Below are 18,070 nucleotides of genomic sequence, written 5' to 3' on the forward strand. Positions count from 1 at the left end.
AAATGCACACATACAAGTTAAGAGTATTTTATAGCTCATTACCTCATGGCTTCTTTTTACTCTAAAACATAAGATAAGTTTGCTCCAACTCTCACTTATCTACTTTACACTCTCACCTTTTTTTTTGCAAATGCCCACTGTATAGAGTTTCCAGCAGTATCTTTTTTCATTTTCATAAGGAAGGACTGTACAAGACGAACTGTGCCTTCAAAGAATACACCCTGTGGAGATTTTATCTGCTGACGTTTCTGATTGCACATACTGTGCATTCTTGAAAAGTCTTCTTTTTGAAAAGTCACGCTTTTAAAAATCTGATGGTGGCCATCCGAGTGTCACACCATGGTAACACGTGGTCTTGGACTTGTGATAAGAAGCAAGCAGATCCAGGACTGACATAAAAAATATAACATATCTTTGTAGCACATTTCGCCTTGTGGGTTGATTGCAGTGTGCTTTCAAGTAAGAGGCTAGTACGGGATTTTCTTGAGACTTCTGCATTTCCCGGGTGTAAATCAAAATCGAAACCAAGGCCCCTTTTCCAATCTTCGTGCTCACCCTCAATTGGAGGGGGGAATACCTAAAGTGACCTGAATGTGAGACGGCCGCAACCAGTATAATAATATTCAGGGGAGAAACCGTAGTTAGTACATAAAGAAGTGAAGTGAGCATCAGCCACTAATGGGTTAATGAAACTGCACAGGCAACAATGTTATGATTGAGAAACTGAAAATGCATGATCTATTATGCCTTAAATGCTCCGTGTTATGATAGCATTATAAATGGACTGAGCAGGTGACTGATGAGTTTTTTTATAATTTGCATGATAGGTCTGATCTAAATGCAGTGTCAGCAAATAGCCTTATTTCCAACGATTGTATTTCTCAATATAACTGTGGTACTGTGGTAACACAGGCTTGCGGGTCAGGCACTCTTCATGATAAGAATATATATTTGGACAGCGCTTCTGCTGTTGCTTGTGTCGAGGGGTCACAGTGATAACGGTCACTGCGATAGATTTGCTTGCAATCACATCTGTCCAGAATGCAAACAAGTCAGGCATTCTTAGTAGTACGAAAAAGGTATACAACATCGATACATCAGCATGATGAAAAATAGAACATGCCACTTCATTTAGCTCATATGATCAAATGTTGTTTTTTGCTAAAAGTTACTCTTGTTATTCTGCTTAATAAAAACACATTGCAGTTCAACGTCAAGGCCAGTTCACGTCGACAGAAGAACTTTGCCATGGTGGTACCCTGCCCATTTTGTTCAATGACTGCATACCAGTCTAGCTGGAAGCACAATTCAGGACACACCTGGAGTCACACTCACTGATGGACTTTCCAGGCTTCTGTTCCATGGATTGTTCTTATAAAAGTGGCTGTAGTTGCTATTCTAACAGAAACCATAGAAGCAGAATTATACTCTCCCTGTCTGGGAAGAGATTCAAGGTATCAGGGCCCTGTTCCATGAAGCAGGATTGAGTTAGCTGGACTGAAGTAAAAAGAGCTGTTCTGGGTTTTTCTCATTGGAATTATCCAGCTAACTCAGTAATCCTGCGTTGTGAAACAGGCCTGTGGAGCCAAACTACTGCAAAGCTTGCTTTGTTTTGTAAAAAAAAATTATGTTAAGAAAATTTTCATTAAAATACACAACTGAATCTTTGGCGTGATTTTTTTTCCTGCAGCATTGATGCTGAAACAACAGCAGCAATGAGCTGGTTATTATTTGATTCATGCCTGTTTGTTAGGCTGTATCTTGTTCTTCAGTTGCACGTTTACTGACACCCTGATGTTAACAGTATTCTTTTTTGGGCTGCAACTAACAACAATATTGATGATCGATTAATCTGCCGACTATTTTTAATCGATTAGTTGGACTATTTACTTTTGTTTCTGGGAATACTCAAAAAAAGTATTGTTCATTGTCATGAATGATGCTTTCTTTCAAGCAACTTATAAAATGAAAGTTATGAGGCAAGAAAGGCAAATGTATGCCATAAAGCATCTGTGCATAATGAAGATTTTTATAAAATTTATATAGCAGCATGTATTTAACACTGTTATAATGTTCAAGTCTGTTTAAAAGGAGCTCAACTTTTTAGACGAATAATGAAGACAAAAACATAGAACACAAAGTGTTAACAGGCTTTGCTGCATCCAATGGCTTTAACGCATCAATTGGTTTCAACAATTGGAGTCCAACAATGAACATTAGATCCAACAATCTTGGACTGTGAAAGTACAGTGGTTCCACAGCATTCCACTGGCCACTGGCTCTCTTTTTTTTCTTTAATACATTGGAGGTTTGGCTTGTTATCATTTGCATAGTCTTTTTTCTTCATTATATGCAAATAGTTAATTTTAGTGGTAATGTGTCCACACTTTCACCAATTAGGAGCCTGATTCAAATTCAGCCTTTACTTTGATCAGTTAAAACACTTTTAAGTCTTGTAGGAAAATTGTTTGCAATATATTACAATGTGAGTATGGGACTTTTATACTTCATGGCATGCATAGCTATTTTTGACAATGTGGTTTAGCCCAAATAATCCCTCTAAAAACGAAGAGTACCGGAGTAAGAAAAATGTACAACTTTTTAAAATTCTGGGATCGCAATTGTGGATGGAATGACAACCAGCATTCACCATGGTACCTATTTTGAACAGTATAAGAAAGATTGTTTCTGTTAACAGTTGATGTAAAGGCCAATAACTGATCACTAACCACTATCACTACTAAAATAAATGGACATTGGGGATGCACTAAGAAGAATAAAAGGGAAATATAACTGATACACTATGTAAACAGTTTTGCCATTAATGGCATGGTACATCAGTAGGGAGGGACAGAAATAATCCATGGATAAGACAGGGAAACTTTGGAATGCAGGAAAGGAAAAAAACTGGGTGGACAGACTCAGAAGGTGTCAAAATAATAAGGTCTGTAAGGTGCACCTCAATCCATGAGACAGCCTGGGCCCAGGAACAAAGTACCTTGTTGGTTCCCCAACAGTGTCCTTATATTATGGCCAGTGGGCTCACTCAACACATGTAATACTTACTCTGACTACAATAGGGAGCTGAGGTATGTCAATACGAATGAATATGATCAGGATTACGGAATAGAGTGCAATACATATGGAGATTTACTAATTCGATTTACTAATTAAGTAATATTTGATCAAGAATGTTTGATCAGTTTAAATTAATGAAGCACTTTACGTCCTGTGATGAGTAGATCCACACTGTTCAGTTTTCGTCGTTTGTAACCTACTAATTCATATAACTAGTAGATTACAAACAAGCAATAGATGCAGGCTTCAATGCACACTTTATTATGAGCATTGGGTCATATTTTTTGATTTATAATTAAATTTCAAACAGCAATTTGACTTTATCAGTGTAATCAAACCAAAGAAAAATCACAATAAACAGGAAGGAGAAGTCCATCAACATTATAAAGAAAGTATACAGTCATGGCTCTACTTTGTAAGAAAGCTGAACTTTCCAAAACATTTGCGATGTATTAACTTGTATATGGTGCGGGACTAATGTTCTATACTGGTAATATGAATGAGGATATTAAACAATTAGATTATATTATTGATCATATAGTCTGTGTGACCTTAATTTTGCGTTGCTATGAATGGATTCAAAATCAAATGGAATATTGAAACCGTATTGCGATTTGCACACAAGAAAAGCTTTAGATACGTCTACGTCTCTGGAGGATGCCTTGGATTGGTTAATATGTGTAACTGACCGAATTATTGACCAATATAAATATGGAAATTATATTCTTGACTTTCACGGTGCCTAACATACAACTGGCGTTTACACCGTTTAATCTCTCTGAATTCCGCTCAAGAGCATGCGCACTACAGCGGATAAAATATAAACAGTGAATTTTGGGACTAGTATGCATCTAGCGCAAATATGCATGCCTATGCTGTAACTTTTACGGGATCAGCTGGTACGGAACTCCAGCTGCACGCTGAAAACTTAATGCATAGTAAATCCAAAATTTGTAGAGTAGGATACTTTAGAAAGCCGTCCTAGAAACTAGCACGGAGGACAGCACTGCGTGTTGCAGTTTTCTGGCACAGTGGCACTAGCGATAATTTGATAAAGCTGAGGAAAGGGGGAAAAGCCCCGCCTCCGTTGCTATCAGTTACTGATCTCAGCGTTTTTAAGGACATGGTCGGACCTGGGACAGGAGTTCATAAATCGAAAGGGGAGACATATACAGTCGTATATCAAAGAAGTTCACTGAATAATTGGACGTTATATTTGGTCAACCCTCAAATGCACACCATGAATCTACATGGTAAAATATGCAGGAAGTTTTCTCTGGACAGCGCTTGGTAAGTATTTCTATACCATGCACACACGTCTTTACATCGTAGTTGCTAAAAAAACACGAGCTGCTTACTGTACGCGTTACTGAAATGTAGCTTAATCTTTTTAAAGTAAACGCACACGCATGATTTCTTACTTTACCATCTATTCGTGGATGACTAATGATCAGAATGTCTTAAAACCTGACCTTTTGTTTCCTTTATATAATCCATTGCATTTTAGTTCAGATTTGAATTGAGTTCAGTTCGCTCACTCACTATATTGCTCCTTCTCTCTTCCACCTGTTCACTGTTCATCTGTGGAGTAGGAATTGTTGCTCATATACTCACAAATCCAACACTGACTGTTTTTGACAGCTGGAGAATAACAGCAGTGTTAACCAGCCTGAACATGGCAACAATTCTGGTTTCTTTGACTGGCTAAGGACTAGAATGAAGGAATTTTAGAACATTTATAGTCACGCCGTACTAGTGATTAGTTCTTGCACGTCTCCCGTGAGCAATTAAAATATACTTGTTAAACATTTGGTGAGTTTCAAGACTCACCTGCAGACAGGACACTGTAATCATCGTTAAATAATAAACAGATCTAGACTACAACTTTAGATCTTGTACAATGGAGATGGTGGCAGGATCTCATTATTTGATTTAAAGTACACTTTATTACTGAAACACCTTTAACACACTGTTCATGGTCAGTATTCTTTTTATGGTTTATCCCAGTTCTTACAAACTGCACTTTTGGTGCTAGCCAGGACAAGTGCATCAGTAGTTGAGTAATGCTGCGGTCAAATAGTAAAAACATTGCAATTACAACGTTAGTTTCAAAATTGCTTTGAAATCACAGTCACTTTTTCACAGTATCAATTGCAATGAATCTCGCACCAACCTTTTTATTTTATTTTATTTTTTTGTTAAAGAAAATGGAACTGGAAAAGCTCATTCTAATTCTAGAGCCTAAAGTGAAAGTGATCTGCAGTGCAGAACTACAAAGAGATGCACTTGCACAACATGCTATTTTAGATCCATGAACAAAAGAAGGTGTAGATGACACAATGTAAGATCATATAAAATGTAAAATATTACAGAGAAAGATTAGCTGTTCAAGAACAAAACAAAATCTACTTACAAGCAAAACACAATAATAGCATTTTTGTTTTCATATTTAAATGGCAATAGTTTTTTTTAATACTTTTATATACATATTTACATTGTGCCTGTTGTTGGTTTTGCTCTGTTTTCAAACAGTTTCTTTTAGCCTACTTTTTGTGAAGCACGTAAAGAAAAGTGATGCATTATTTCTAGTATTATTATTATTATTATAATTATTATTATTATAATTATTATTATTATAATATTATAATAATAAATTACATGTACAATAGCAATAAGGTGAATTTAACTTCATTAATGGGTCCAACTACTTTATTGCAGGGCTTTTCCTGCATTGAAATGTCTCAGTCGGACCGCCTAAGTGTTTTTTCAAGCCTCCTATGCCACCTATAGGAGAAATCACACAAACAAAAGCACCCATAAAACAATTAGAAATGGCATGTGCATTTATTGGTACATTTTGGTCATGAATAATACTGCATTTCAGGTTTTTTTTTTTTTTTTTTTTTTTTGTTTGTTTTGACTGCTTTCAGGTTTATGTGGAATCTTAGACATGCTAAGTGAACTTCAGTAGAATCCGCTTAATTGCATAAAAGAATGAGTCAGTAGACAGAGTGCCAACAACCATGACTCAGTCGACACCTACCGTCGTACATTTGAGCAGTTTAGTGTCCTTATAGGGCAATTGTCAGTTTATTTATGAGGGATCTGCCAACATATAATTTATAGATTATTATGTGACCTAATTTGGACATAATTCCTTGAAAATATCAGAAATATGCAATAATGGTTTATGCAAATATCTGATCTCTTTATAATGGAATGAATGGGAAATGGTTTGGGGTTTGGAAATTCTGTGAAAATACCCAAATTATGCAATATCCAGTATGCATTTAAGTGGCCCCTACTGTGTATCATCATTAACTTTGCTGTTTTTGTCTATGTATGCAGATTGAACTGAGGAATACAATTCTGAAAAGCCTTTTATGTTGTTACAGAGTACTAGTTACACCAGTGTGAAAAAAGGATGATGCAAGCAGTGTATAAAATTAATTTATATATATTAAGGTGATATTTATGTGCATTCATTAATTTAAAAGGTTAATATTGTACCCTAAGTTTTGACAGCCAAAACTGCAGTGCATTTTGCTGTTCCAAATACCACTGTTCCTGTAGAATGACCCCTTGCAATGTGTTGGTCCTTCAGTGTAGGCTAGTTCTGGCACTTAAAATGTATAACCCTTCAATAAATATTTCAATTGTTCCCATTTTTTTCCGCCCGCATTTAATTTTATATTGTCAACATCTCAATGCAATGTGGTGGTCTCTTGAAGAAATTACAGCACTTTATATTCTGAAACTAGCTAAATATAGGGAGCCAATACATTGAGTTGGCAGTAGCTGTAAAGCTGGCTCTGTCACGCAAAGTTACCACCTAGCCCTGTTTTGAGCCAGGGACAACCCTGTATTGAACTGAATTCACCAGGTGTGCAACCGCTTTAAGACTCTTATTAACTACAGAGGTTTCCACAGAAGTTTTTGGATTTCCTGTTAAAATTTGTCACAACTCTCTAGTATTATTACTGTGAAGTATTATATTATGTGTGTGTGTGTGTGTGTGTGAAGCATTTGATGTCATTATTTTCAAATGTATCCCATAAATAAAATTGTTTTTGTATTTTACACTGCGTGGATTTAAATAGAATAACTTTAAATTCAGGGATTCTCTAATACGATACAAAAACATTGTGGAAAATGGTTTGCCTTTGCACCCAGTCAGATTGTAAGTGAAGCCGGTTACAGCCAGCCTGCAGCGCAGTGAAGCTCCACCCTCTGTCTTTGGCATCTGGTGAATCCGGTCTGCTCAGGGCTTTGGCCTTATTCTCTTCCCCCGAAGTTCTGCTGAACCCTGGTACAGATTGTCAGAAAGGAAACAACAAAGCCCAAAAATGCACACACACGCAAAGGAACACATCCGCACAAATGCACTCACATACGCACACACATACGCGCGCTCTCTCACTCACGTATGCACATGTTGACCAAACAGCAGAGGCACGTAGAAATGCACTGATTAACACGCAAGAAAAATTCTTTTAAATGTTTTTTTCTATTGTGTCTGAAAGAATTTTTTTTATTTACCCAGAGCACCATGCATTTATTGCATCAGTGAGGGCTTTATCTCGTATCTGATTTGAGGACGGCGTGTATGTGAGATAGCGCTTTTGCCTTTGCTTTCGTTTTCGCACGTGCCTTAGACATAATCTGTTTGCGTAAAATCCTGTGGCTGATTGCTCTCTGCTTCAGAGATATCCTGCGCAGGCTACGTGAACTATGCTGTGTGGAAAACTGGCGGGGCCTGTGCCGTGCGTTCACACCTGCCTGAGCAACAAACACAAAGGATGCCCTGGTGGGAGTGGCCTGACCCCATGGCAACAGTGACTAAATGCCATTTCCCTTAAAGCAGGTTTCCCGGTAGAGCCAGAAATTGCAACAACAGTTTGCCTGAGATAAGCTGTTGCTTTCAGTAGATGTCCATTGATGATGGTTCACGAAAGAAGCCATGGTGGATCTACACGTCGGACAAGGCGAGATCAGAACCTATACCAGAAGTAATATATTTTCCGTGGCTTAGGGTACTTATCTTAGCAAAGCATTAAGTTTCTGTCTCCGAAATATGGGTACAGTTTGCAATGGAAAGGTGTTGGAGTTTTCGCTCAGTTAAAGGCAAGCCAGAAGACTGGTAAGGGCTGTGTTTCTCTGTTCGGCAAGTTTTTAAAGGTAACCCAATTTGTCATGTTGAGATTTTTAGTTTCTTTTTCGTGAAGCCTTCATACCTTACTAGTTCTAAATGGGAAAACTGATTTTTATATCAACACTGATCAAAAACTGATTTCAATGTTTTTTACTGGCAGGGGATACACAATATTATTTAGAAATGAAAAACTCTCGAAGAACTGTGCAATTCTGGAAAGAGAATGTCATATCTTGTTTGTCTGTTTGACTGATTTAGCCTTTAAAACTCATGCTCAGACTAAAGTGCTGTTAACACAGGATAACAAATTATATTTATACTCAACACAAAGTGTTTTAGTTTAAGTAAAGGGCCTCTTTATGAGTGTGTATATGTGTATGTCTGCCAAACGCTCTTATTGTGGGGCTGTGGGATTCTGAGAATTACTTTGAGAATACATTTTCCATGTCTGCTTCTTGCTAATTTAGTCATAATTCATGACTCATGAATTATGACTTCATGTAGCTAAACTTTAAAATCTGTCTCAACTGCTATACTCCAGTTACGCTGACTCGAATTAGCATGTTTAATTGTAGATGAGCTTATGCTGACATAATACACCCCAATAATATTGATGACAACATCCTCACCCTTGTTAGGGGTAAGCGAGCTAAAGATGGTCACACAATATAAGCTATTTGTTGTGAAGTATTCAGACTGGAAAAGCAGACTTATTATATAGCTGGCTTAATATAGACTCACCGCATACACCCAAGGAGGAAGTACTCACTTAAATTAGTCTGTCAGTCAGATTACTGTACCTCCCCCGTGTTATCACTACCCTGTAGGGATAGGTTGATGCTGAGCACCAACCAAGGGTTCATCAGCCCAGCTAGCTTGCGTCAGCCCTTTTGTTTTCTATGAATTTTGTTTGCTATCAAAAACAACTGTATTATTACCACCACCAGCAGCAGCATTACCAGGTATACATGGCAAAAATGTGTTATAATAATTATTTTAATGTATTTGTAATGAATAAAACAAAAATTCTTGCAAACAAACATAACTTTAATCATTTCATTATTAAAGTAAGAGAGATTTGAATACACAGTCTAGTGTGAGATCGCTGGAAGTTGAGGCTAACAAGCAAGGCTTTGCTAACAGTATTAGGACTGAGATGGGCAGCTGCCATTCCTTGGCAGTAGATGCAGTCGGCCGGTGTCTGGTCAGCATGTTGATGGCTGATTTCATTACTGGACCTGAGGCTGTTTGTTGTCTGTGTACATTGACTGAGTAAAAGCTGGAAAAGTAGGTTCTGCTGTGGCACAGAAACCCCCGTGAGACCCAAGACCAAGCACCCTAAATAACGTAGCATCTAGAATCAGAAGATAAAGTGCCTCTTTTTCTCATTTGCTCATCTGCTTCAATCTCACGTCTTATGGGGACTGCTAACCGGCTAAACGGTCGTTAGAAGTGCTGTGGGTGGTGGCAGTGGAGAGCAGTTCTGGAGATCCATCAGCCTGCTCTAAGCCATGAGAAGCTGTCTGATTCTGGACTCACATGTGTATGTCCTTTCTTCCAGCTACACAGTGGAAGGGGGTGGGAGGCTGAGGAAAGTGAAGAGCAAGAGCAGGCTTGAACCCATGAAAGTAGAGAGTGTGGAGGACGCCCAGCTGGAGATACAGGAGCTCAACAAGAGCCTCAGCAGGCAGACTCCAATCAGGTGTGTGTGTGTGTGTGCGTGTGTGTGTGTGTTTACGTGTGTGTGTGCGTGCGTGTGTGTGTGTGTGTATGCGCACGCAGGCATGCATGTTTCATCATGCTGGAATAAGAAAGCCCTATTACTGGACAGTAACAGTTCCGTGCATGCCAATTTGTCTATTTCTGTCCCTGTTCATTTGTTCAAAATCCTGTACATATACATTTCCTGTTCATAATTCTTCATTTTGAATTATACAAAAAATATACATTGAAGATGTTTTAAAAGAATATATGATTAGGCCCTTTTTCTACTAAATAAGTTTTTGCCTGAATCATTCTGGTGTTTTCTGGTTCCTCAGCTCACAGACCATTGATGAGAGAGGCTTTGAAAGGTCTGAAAGCGATGTCACACGGAGTGTAAGTTCCTGTAATTTTACTCCAGTATTTTCGCACGCCCAGCTGCTCACAAGAAACACCAGGGAAAAGTGATGTAACATAAAATTTTTTTCGAGGTTTAAATATTTTATTTATGGCAGTCTGATGAAAATCAAACCATCCTTTGAGCTGTCATGTTCTTTTCAAAGCATAAATGGATTGATGGTGTCTGAAAACAAAGCACGCTGTCAATTCTGACCTTCAAAACGCATGCCATTTTGATGCCTGTAATTGTTTGATCTTCATGGTTGTGTTTGCTTCTCTTCCTCTTTTACAATGCAGAGTTTTATCAAGCACAACAAGACATTCCACAAGATTTTCCTAGACATTCCTGAGGGCGAGGAATTAACACATGGTGAGCTGGTCTAAGCCTTAAACCGAAAAATCCTGTTTATTGCTTGGCACATAGAATTAATTAATTAGTACAACCAAAACAGTACAACCCTATCTCCCCTGTCCACACCCGATTGTTGGTAGCACAGTCGCTATATGTTTAGCCCGAATGGATAGGATGTCGATCGGGTCCATTTTTTTAGTTACATTTTTGAAGAGGTGCCGGGGCACTGAAACGTGACAAATGGAAAATCGATGTTATCTGTTCTGCGTCATGAACATATGAGGTGGTTGTGGGAGGCCTTTACGTAACACAGGTATGCCCTTCCTTCCACAGCTTTCACCTGTGCCCTGCAGAAGGAGGTGCTCTATCAAGGCAAGCTCTTTGTGTCGGATAATTACGTGTGCTTCTACTCCTCTGTGCTGCTCAAGGAAACCAGAGTAAGTATTTAACCCTTTACATGCCACCTGGGTAAACTGTTTTCTGAAGTGTACTGCATCTATCATTTATCAGCCTTCTAAAGACAATTCCAGAGGTTTCAGGCATCCATAAAAAATTGAGGAGGCACTGATATTACCTTAAATCTGATTATATTCTTATTTCAGTAGAGTCTTTCCCTGAATATTCACACAAATAACAATATTCATACAAATATCATTTATAGATACAGAAAAAATACTTTTATATAGGCTGTATATATTTAGAATAACGAGAAATGTATTAACTGGAGTGATTCATCTTCGGTAGCCATTTTGAGCACAGGCTGTTGCTAATAGCACTACAGAGCAGGATTTATATGTTGTCTTTGGTTTTAAGATTTAAATAAAAATGTGCAATTAACTTAGCAACAAAATCTGTGGGATTCTAAATGCTGCCTTCATGTGCATCTGCTAGTAGAGATGAATCCTTACAGCATAATTGTAATCTCGGCTAATGTAAAATGAACACAACATCAACTCAGCATTCTCTTGCCTTGTGGGAAGTTTAAAGCAATGAATGGGTTGGTGTATTAAGCTTGCATATTCAGCTGAACGCTCATTCTAAAAAGCCGTCATTTGATTGCCTTGCGACCGCAGTATTGCTTTGCTTAAAAAAACAAAAAACAATATGGATAATACTTATACCAAACTTTGTTTGAATTGTCCAATAAGGTTAAGGGCTGTTCTGTTTTCCTTTCCTAGGTGGTGATCCATGTATCTAATGTGCAAGCAGTGAAGAAGCAGAACACAGCCCGAGTGGTGCCCAACGCCCTGTCAATCCACACCAACGAGGGGGAGAAGGTGAGCACCGTCACCACGGTCACACCTCTGGGCCTCTGAATGGCCCCGCCGTGGTGAACAGTCCTTCAGGAATGAAACCAAACCAGCTGCTAAAAATGCTGTAGCGTAGCAAACGTAGCATGCATTTACATCATTCATTTGTAAAATGAAAACACTTTGAACTGTGTAATGATGTATTAAGGCCGCCATTCTTCTTGCATTTCAGTATTTGTTTGTGTCTTTACGGAACCGCGAGGCCTGCTACAAGTTACTGTGCTCAGTGTGTCCGAACGTGGTGGTACGTACAATAGGGCTGTGTCACGCTACATTATTAGGTCACTTGGCCTGGTCCCGGACAGGGCCTTGGCAGCCACGGATCAGTAACGGTTCTATCTGGTGGTTTTGTTTATAGGAAAAGAGCGGTCAGAACAGCCCGGTTGCCTCCTCAGCAGAGAATGGCATTGATCCCGGGAAGGACTCAGTAAGTCTACTCTATCAGCCTTTATTTTTAATGAGCTTCCCTAACTGTAACTTAGTTTGGTTATGGAACTTTCTGGGTTTCTGGTGTGTCGTGAGAGTCAGTGGTTCTCTCTCTTCTGCATGTTTACAGAACTCAAGTGAGTCAAGTCTGGAGGACACTCCGAATCACCTGGATGACAGAAACCGCAGCGTCCAGTTGAAAGCACCCTTGCCCAAGCTGATCAGAAGTGAGTGTCTCCTTAACATGGGCCCCCGACCCATGGTTTGCTGTGGCCTTGGTGGTGTTAGGTGGGCGGTGAGGCTGGTGAGACGAGACTGAGGTATCAGGTGATGATACTGCAAGTGAATACCGCAGCAGCGATGAATCAGTTGATGCTAGTGAAAGCAATTACCTCAGTAGCGAGATGTATGAGTTTTCTTCATGATACCCACAGCCTCAAGGACTCGTCAGAGCAGCTCAACTTCTACAGACAATGACGAGAGTTCCAGTGACGAAAACACAGGTATCCCCTGCATTAAATGTGTACAGACACACACACACACACATACCATTTAAGTGGCTGTAGATATATTGAGGTTAGTGTAGATTAGAAGTCTCTTATCACCAAGTAATTATGGACACATTTTCCCATTTGTTTATTAAACCATTGATTGAACAGCTCGTATTGGATGTTTGTACTTCTGTTTCTATTGGTTGCTTCAAGACACACACCACGCGCACACATACAATATTTAATGACAGTGTCAACAGCTACCTCTGCGATAATGGTAACATAAACTGGGCTAGACCTTGTTGCACTGTCTGTTGGGCAGCTGTGTAGTCAGGGATTATATTTCTGGCCATGGCACTTTCTGTGCTGTGATCTTATATCTGTCTGTAACCCAGTCAGAATAAAGTGGAAAAATACATAAGGACAGAGTGCCTCTCGTTTTATTTTAAAAAGTCACAAAAATGGAGCATCGCGTAGTTCTGGCAGGCCACGAGAATCAAGCGCTCCGGCTGAATCAGCTGATGGCTCAGCTGAGTGATGTTCGCCTATCACAGTACATTCACTAACAGGGCGGTCTACTTAAACAGCCTCCCTCTACTCATTCGGCTGCTCCTCCTGCATGCAAGCGCTGCACGTTGCTTCGTAAATCCCCTCCACCGCCCCAGCTCCATCCCCATGCGTCAAGAATTTGCATTTCTCCATTCCTATGTGTTAAGAATTTGTACTGCTCCATCCCTATGTGTTAAGAAATTGCATTGCTCCATCCCTATGTGTTAAGAACTTGCTTTGCTGCTGGATCTGTTCTGTGTGTACCCCTCTAGGGGGGTTTGGCTGCTGGCCTCCCAGCCTTATCCACGTGGGCTGCGTGGTTGGCGGGAGAGCTCCAGAACAGAGCCATACCGCCAAACATAACTGTATTGCCTTTATTGTCAATAAAGTTCTACTTTGATGACAGTGGTCCTGACAGAAACAACCAAAGTTTCTTTCAAGAGCACAACAGTCCTGTATGAACTGTTGTGCTCTTGTTCTTTTTTACAGAGCCGTCTTGGATTTGGTCCGTAACAGAGAAGGTCAAGTCCCTCCTCGTACTGAGAGAGTCCAATAACTTCAACCTCCTCCTCTGCATCTACCTACTTCTGTGAGTCCCATTCCCTCACTTTCACATGCTTTACAGTATACTGTGACGCCGTTGCATCTGATTCTAGTTCCACCCGCTTTAGCTCGCACGCACAGTCACAGTGGTCAAAAAGTAGCTACGTGAGATATATTAAAATGATTGGCACATTGTTGGCATTTCTCAGATAATCACATGCCACTTGTAATCATCACAATCATTTCTAGATCGCATCAGTCCGGTGATTTGGAATGGGGTGTTTCTGAGCCCGTGAGCCCCCTGCTCTGGTGGCCGTGTGACAGTGTGACGCATGCTCTCCGGTGAGGGGGGTCTGAGTGCTCATTTGCTGTTTCGCGCAGGGTGCTGCTTCTCGTGCTGACGTCGGGGTACATCGGCCTGCGCATCATGGCTCTGGAGGAGCAGCTGAGCTCCATGGGGGCGCTGCCCGAGTTCTCTCTGCAGAGCGGGTAAGTCCCTGAATTCCCCCTAACCTACCCCCATCCCCTTTAATGTATCCTTCTCCTTCCATATAAGGTTTCACACATTATATGCAGTAGAGGTCCAGAGACTGTATCTCAGGGCTCCACACACTGTATACAGTAGAGGTCCAGAGACTGTATCTCAGGGCTCCACACACTGTATACAGTAGAGGTTCAGAGACTGTATCTCAGAGCTCAACACACTGTTTACAGTAGAGGTCCAGAGGCTATATTTCAGGGCTCAACATGCTGTTTACAGTAGATGTCCAGAGACTGTATCTCAGGGCTCCACACACAGTTTACAGTAGAGGTCCAGAGGCTATATTTCAGGGCTCAACATGCTGTTTACAGTAGATGTCCAGAGACTGTATTTCAGGGTTCCACATACTGTATACAGTAGAGGTCATGAGACTGTATTTCAAGGTTCCACACACTGTATACAGTAGAGGTCTAGAGACTGTATTTCAGGGCTCCACACACTGTGTACAGTAGAGGTCCAGAGGCTGTATTTCAGGGCTCCACACACTCTACGGAGGTATCCTAATGTGCCAGTAGACCACCTATACCTGGAAACCAAATTAAATCCCCTCATTAGAAACCTGGGTCAGAAGACAAGGCAGTAAATCCAAATCTGAAAAAAAGTATCAACAACTATATTTGCTCATAATTATCCCACTTCCTGGATTGTAAAGCATTTGAACGTTGAGGTGAATGTATAATTATTTTTCTGTTTCATTTGTCATGATCCATACCTTCCCATTCCTTACTTTCCATTCCATATTTCCTGCATACGTTTTCAATACTTTTCCATATTACTTATTTTATGCATTTTATTAACAAATCTTGGGGTTGATGAGCATCTCCTAAGTTCTGTTCCACCCAAGCCTTTTCTTTTGTAAACATTTGACATGACAAAAGTATGTTGCTCTACATACCATCAATTGTCATAGTTTAATATATAATTAAATAAAAAAACAATCAAAGCAGAAGGAATTTTTTAATGAGACAGTGAAACAGTGAGCCTTGGCAAAGGGCATTACTCTTAGCTTAAATTCTACAAAAGGAATGCTGTAAGACTTTCTGAGGTATTTAAGTCTGTACCTCCGGGAGAAAATGGACTCCACCGTGTCATATCATCTGATTGTTTGCTTGAAATCACTCCACTATCACCTCTCACATAGCCCTCCCATTCTGGGTGGAGCTAACCTCCTCCTTCGAGGGATATCATAATGTCGTTTGACTCCCGTTTTGTTTAATATGTAGTAGAACCAGGGCTTCAAAATCAGTTTTTTTTTTTTGTAATAAAAGCTGAAGATTTATTGAAAGTGGGGATAATAGGCATTTCTGTGAAAGTGGATTTTTGTGCACTTGTGTGGTGGAGGGCGTGTTCTGAGGGTACAGTGACCTGATCGTTCCTTCCTTTTTCTCAGGTACAAAGACACATAGCCTTTTGGACAAGGAAAATGAAGAAAGACGATTGCTTGACTCATTCAGTGGACAATACTGGAGACCTTTTTTGTCATCATTTAAAATATAAGTGATGCCCCAGTACCTATTTGCAAAATTCCACCTCCTCTGTAAATGGTTTTTTAAAAGGCGGGGGTAGGACCACTGAGAGTATAGCCAGACACCAGTGGTGTTTTTTTAGGAGTCGCATGGCTCCCTTGGGCAAGTGGAGCAGTGTGGTTATTTCCCTTGTGAAACCAAAGACAGCAGGCCTGTCTGCGGCTAAGTCCTCACTTTGGGGACCGTTCAGTTTTACACGTTCGATGAGCATGTTGTACTTTTGTATTTTTTTTTAACATACTTTGTTATGTATTCTTCTGAAAGCAAAAGAGATAGAGTGTAACCTTTGTTATGTCAGAAGGAGCAGAATGTACTTTTTTTGGAATAAACTACTTTAAGTACTGTGTCACAGAAAAACAAATAGTGTGCATTTGGAGTATCACAAAAACCATGCTTAATTTTATGTGGCCCTTCTACATTTCTACAAGTGACCTTTTAAAGTCTTGTAGATCAGGAATGTTGTCTGTCTCAGTTTTACATCTTGGCTGAAAGCTTAATATATGAATATAAACTGAGTGAAAGGCTTTACTTTGTTCTTTAATAACAAATCTGTTCAAATTCCAATAATAATAAGAATATGACTTTTACATTTACAAAAGACTCCACATTGCAGTAAGTACTCTATCAGACATATAAGTTAATGTCACATAGAATATGTGACATTATATGTTGTCATATTTGCAACATATACCAGGCATTACAAAAATGTACAAAAATATGAATGTGTGTTTTTTTTTGTTTTTTTTTTAGAATTTGAGACCTGATTCTGAATCCTGAGACCTGGCATAAAAAAAGATGAAAGTTAAAATATTAATTTCATTTTTGACATAATCCAAGTATCTTGGATGATAAAAACATGTTGCATTAAAAATATTATCAAACCATTATTTAATTATTTTTTTTACTGAATGTCCATTGTGTAGGTTTCAGCACAGTATAACATTTGGTTATTGAGATTAAGACCAGATACCTATGCCCCCTACAGGGGACTAAAATTAATTGCCAGGGTTTAGGATATAAAAAATGTTTTTCATGTAGAATACTGTCATATTTTACCATGTATTGCATTTTCATTCATTCCTGTTCTTCAATAAAGACCGTTTTTTAAAGTATGTCTGCTGACATAATTGTTACGAATTCTTTCTGTGATGTTGCCAATATTAGTCCTAGCTGTATTAGCTAGGACTAATCAGCCAAATGGTTTGTCCTATATATAGTGCTTTTTGGAATAACCTACAAAATTGGGATTGCAGTATAGCAGTGGTTCTTAACTCTGCTCCTGGACATCTACTGTCGTGTAAGTTTTAATTTGGCTCACATAATTCTACTAATCAGCAGCTCAACAAGATCTCTAGCTGTTGATTGAGGTGTGCATTGTTTGGGTTGGAGTGAAACATCTACAGGAAAACCTGCTGAATGTTTACAAAGTGCAACAACTGTAGCATTCATTAATAACCACCATTACACAGTATTAAGAAATAACACGACACACGATAATCCCCTCCCCCTGGTTATCAGTGCCATCAGTACATCGGCTCTCATCACTATTAAGTCTGATCACCTTAACCACCATATGTTAGGCCTTAAAAATGGCTTTAACTGTTGCACACTTACACAATTAAACGATTAAGCAAAGCATTGATTAGTAGGCAGTCTTTTTTTTTTCATGGTCTCTCATGTTATTGGATAGAAAATACCTGAAGCTTCCACAGTTCAAAGGACAAATCCTATTGTTTATGATGGTCTTTGTTTAATTCACAATCAGGACAGTAATACAAAATGATAAATATCAACAATTAGTAATAGCTCGTGCAGGTCCTTCAAAAAAGAGGCCCTTTGAAGAACTGCATGTCTCCATGTTTATTTAACAGAAAATGCGTAATGGAAACTGCTCATATAGTATACAATTGATACATACATTTACACCATTTTCAATAGTATATATGGTTCTTGACAACAAAAAAAAAGCAATATGACAGTAGTTATTTTTTCCATTTGAATA

The 18,070-nt window shown here is 39.2% G+C and overlaps 1 protein-coding gene across 4 annotated transcripts; it reads left to right on the forward strand.

The window, feature by feature from the left end:
• The first annotated feature begins 3,871 nt into the window (after positions 1-3,871).
• LOC135256862 (GRAM domain-containing protein 2B-like) lies at positions 3,872-17,180 on the forward strand. 4 transcript variants are annotated; one of them, XM_064339093.1, is made up of 14 exons: positions 3,872-4,368; positions 7,940-8,087; positions 9,792-9,932; positions 10,270-10,327; positions 10,628-10,700; positions 11,016-11,119; positions 11,861-11,959; positions 12,165-12,236; positions 12,351-12,419; positions 12,549-12,645; positions 12,853-12,921; positions 13,948-14,047; positions 14,383-14,490; positions 15,933-17,180. In XM_064339093.1, the coding sequence occupies exons 2-14, from the start codon at positions 8,017-8,019 to the stop codon at positions 15,946-15,948; spliced, it is 1,077 nt and encodes a 358-aa protein (XP_064195163.1). In that variant the 5' UTR covers positions 3,872-4,368; positions 7,940-8,016; the 3' UTR covers positions 15,949-17,180. The 4 variants fall into 4 exon arrangements, with proteins under 4 accessions (XP_064195163.1, XP_064195162.1, XP_064195164.1 ...); XM_064339092.1 differs by lacking the exon at positions 7,940-8,087 and having other exon boundaries at positions 3,874-4,368; XM_064339094.1 differs by lacking the exon at positions 3,872-4,368 and having other exon boundaries at positions 8,080-8,218.
• Positions 17,181-18,070: the final 890 nt, after the last annotated feature.

The sequence above is a fragment of the Anguilla rostrata genome, chromosome 6 (genome assembly GCF_018555375.3).
Source record: "Anguilla rostrata isolate EN2019 chromosome 6, ASM1855537v3, whole genome shotgun sequence".
In the NCBI taxonomy this organism is placed as follows: domain Eukaryota; kingdom Metazoa; phylum Chordata; class Actinopteri; order Anguilliformes; family Anguillidae; genus Anguilla; species Anguilla rostrata.

What these genes read in the sequence shown, in the direction of transcription:
- LOC135256862 (XM_064339092.1), top strand. Translation starts at nt 4,202, where the DNA reads ATGGTCGGACCTGGGACAGGAGTTCATAAATCGAAAGGGGAGACATAT. An exon ending in CAGTGTGTCCGAACGTGGTG is followed by an intron (nt 12,237 to 12,350) that starts GTACGTACAATA and finishes TTTTGTTTATAG; the next exon opens with GAAAAGAGCGGTCAGAACAG. An exon ending in TTGATCCCGGGAAGGACTCA is followed by an intron (nt 12,420 to 12,548) that starts GTAAGTCTACTC and finishes GCATGTTTACAG; the next exon opens with AACTCAAGTGAGTCAAGTCT.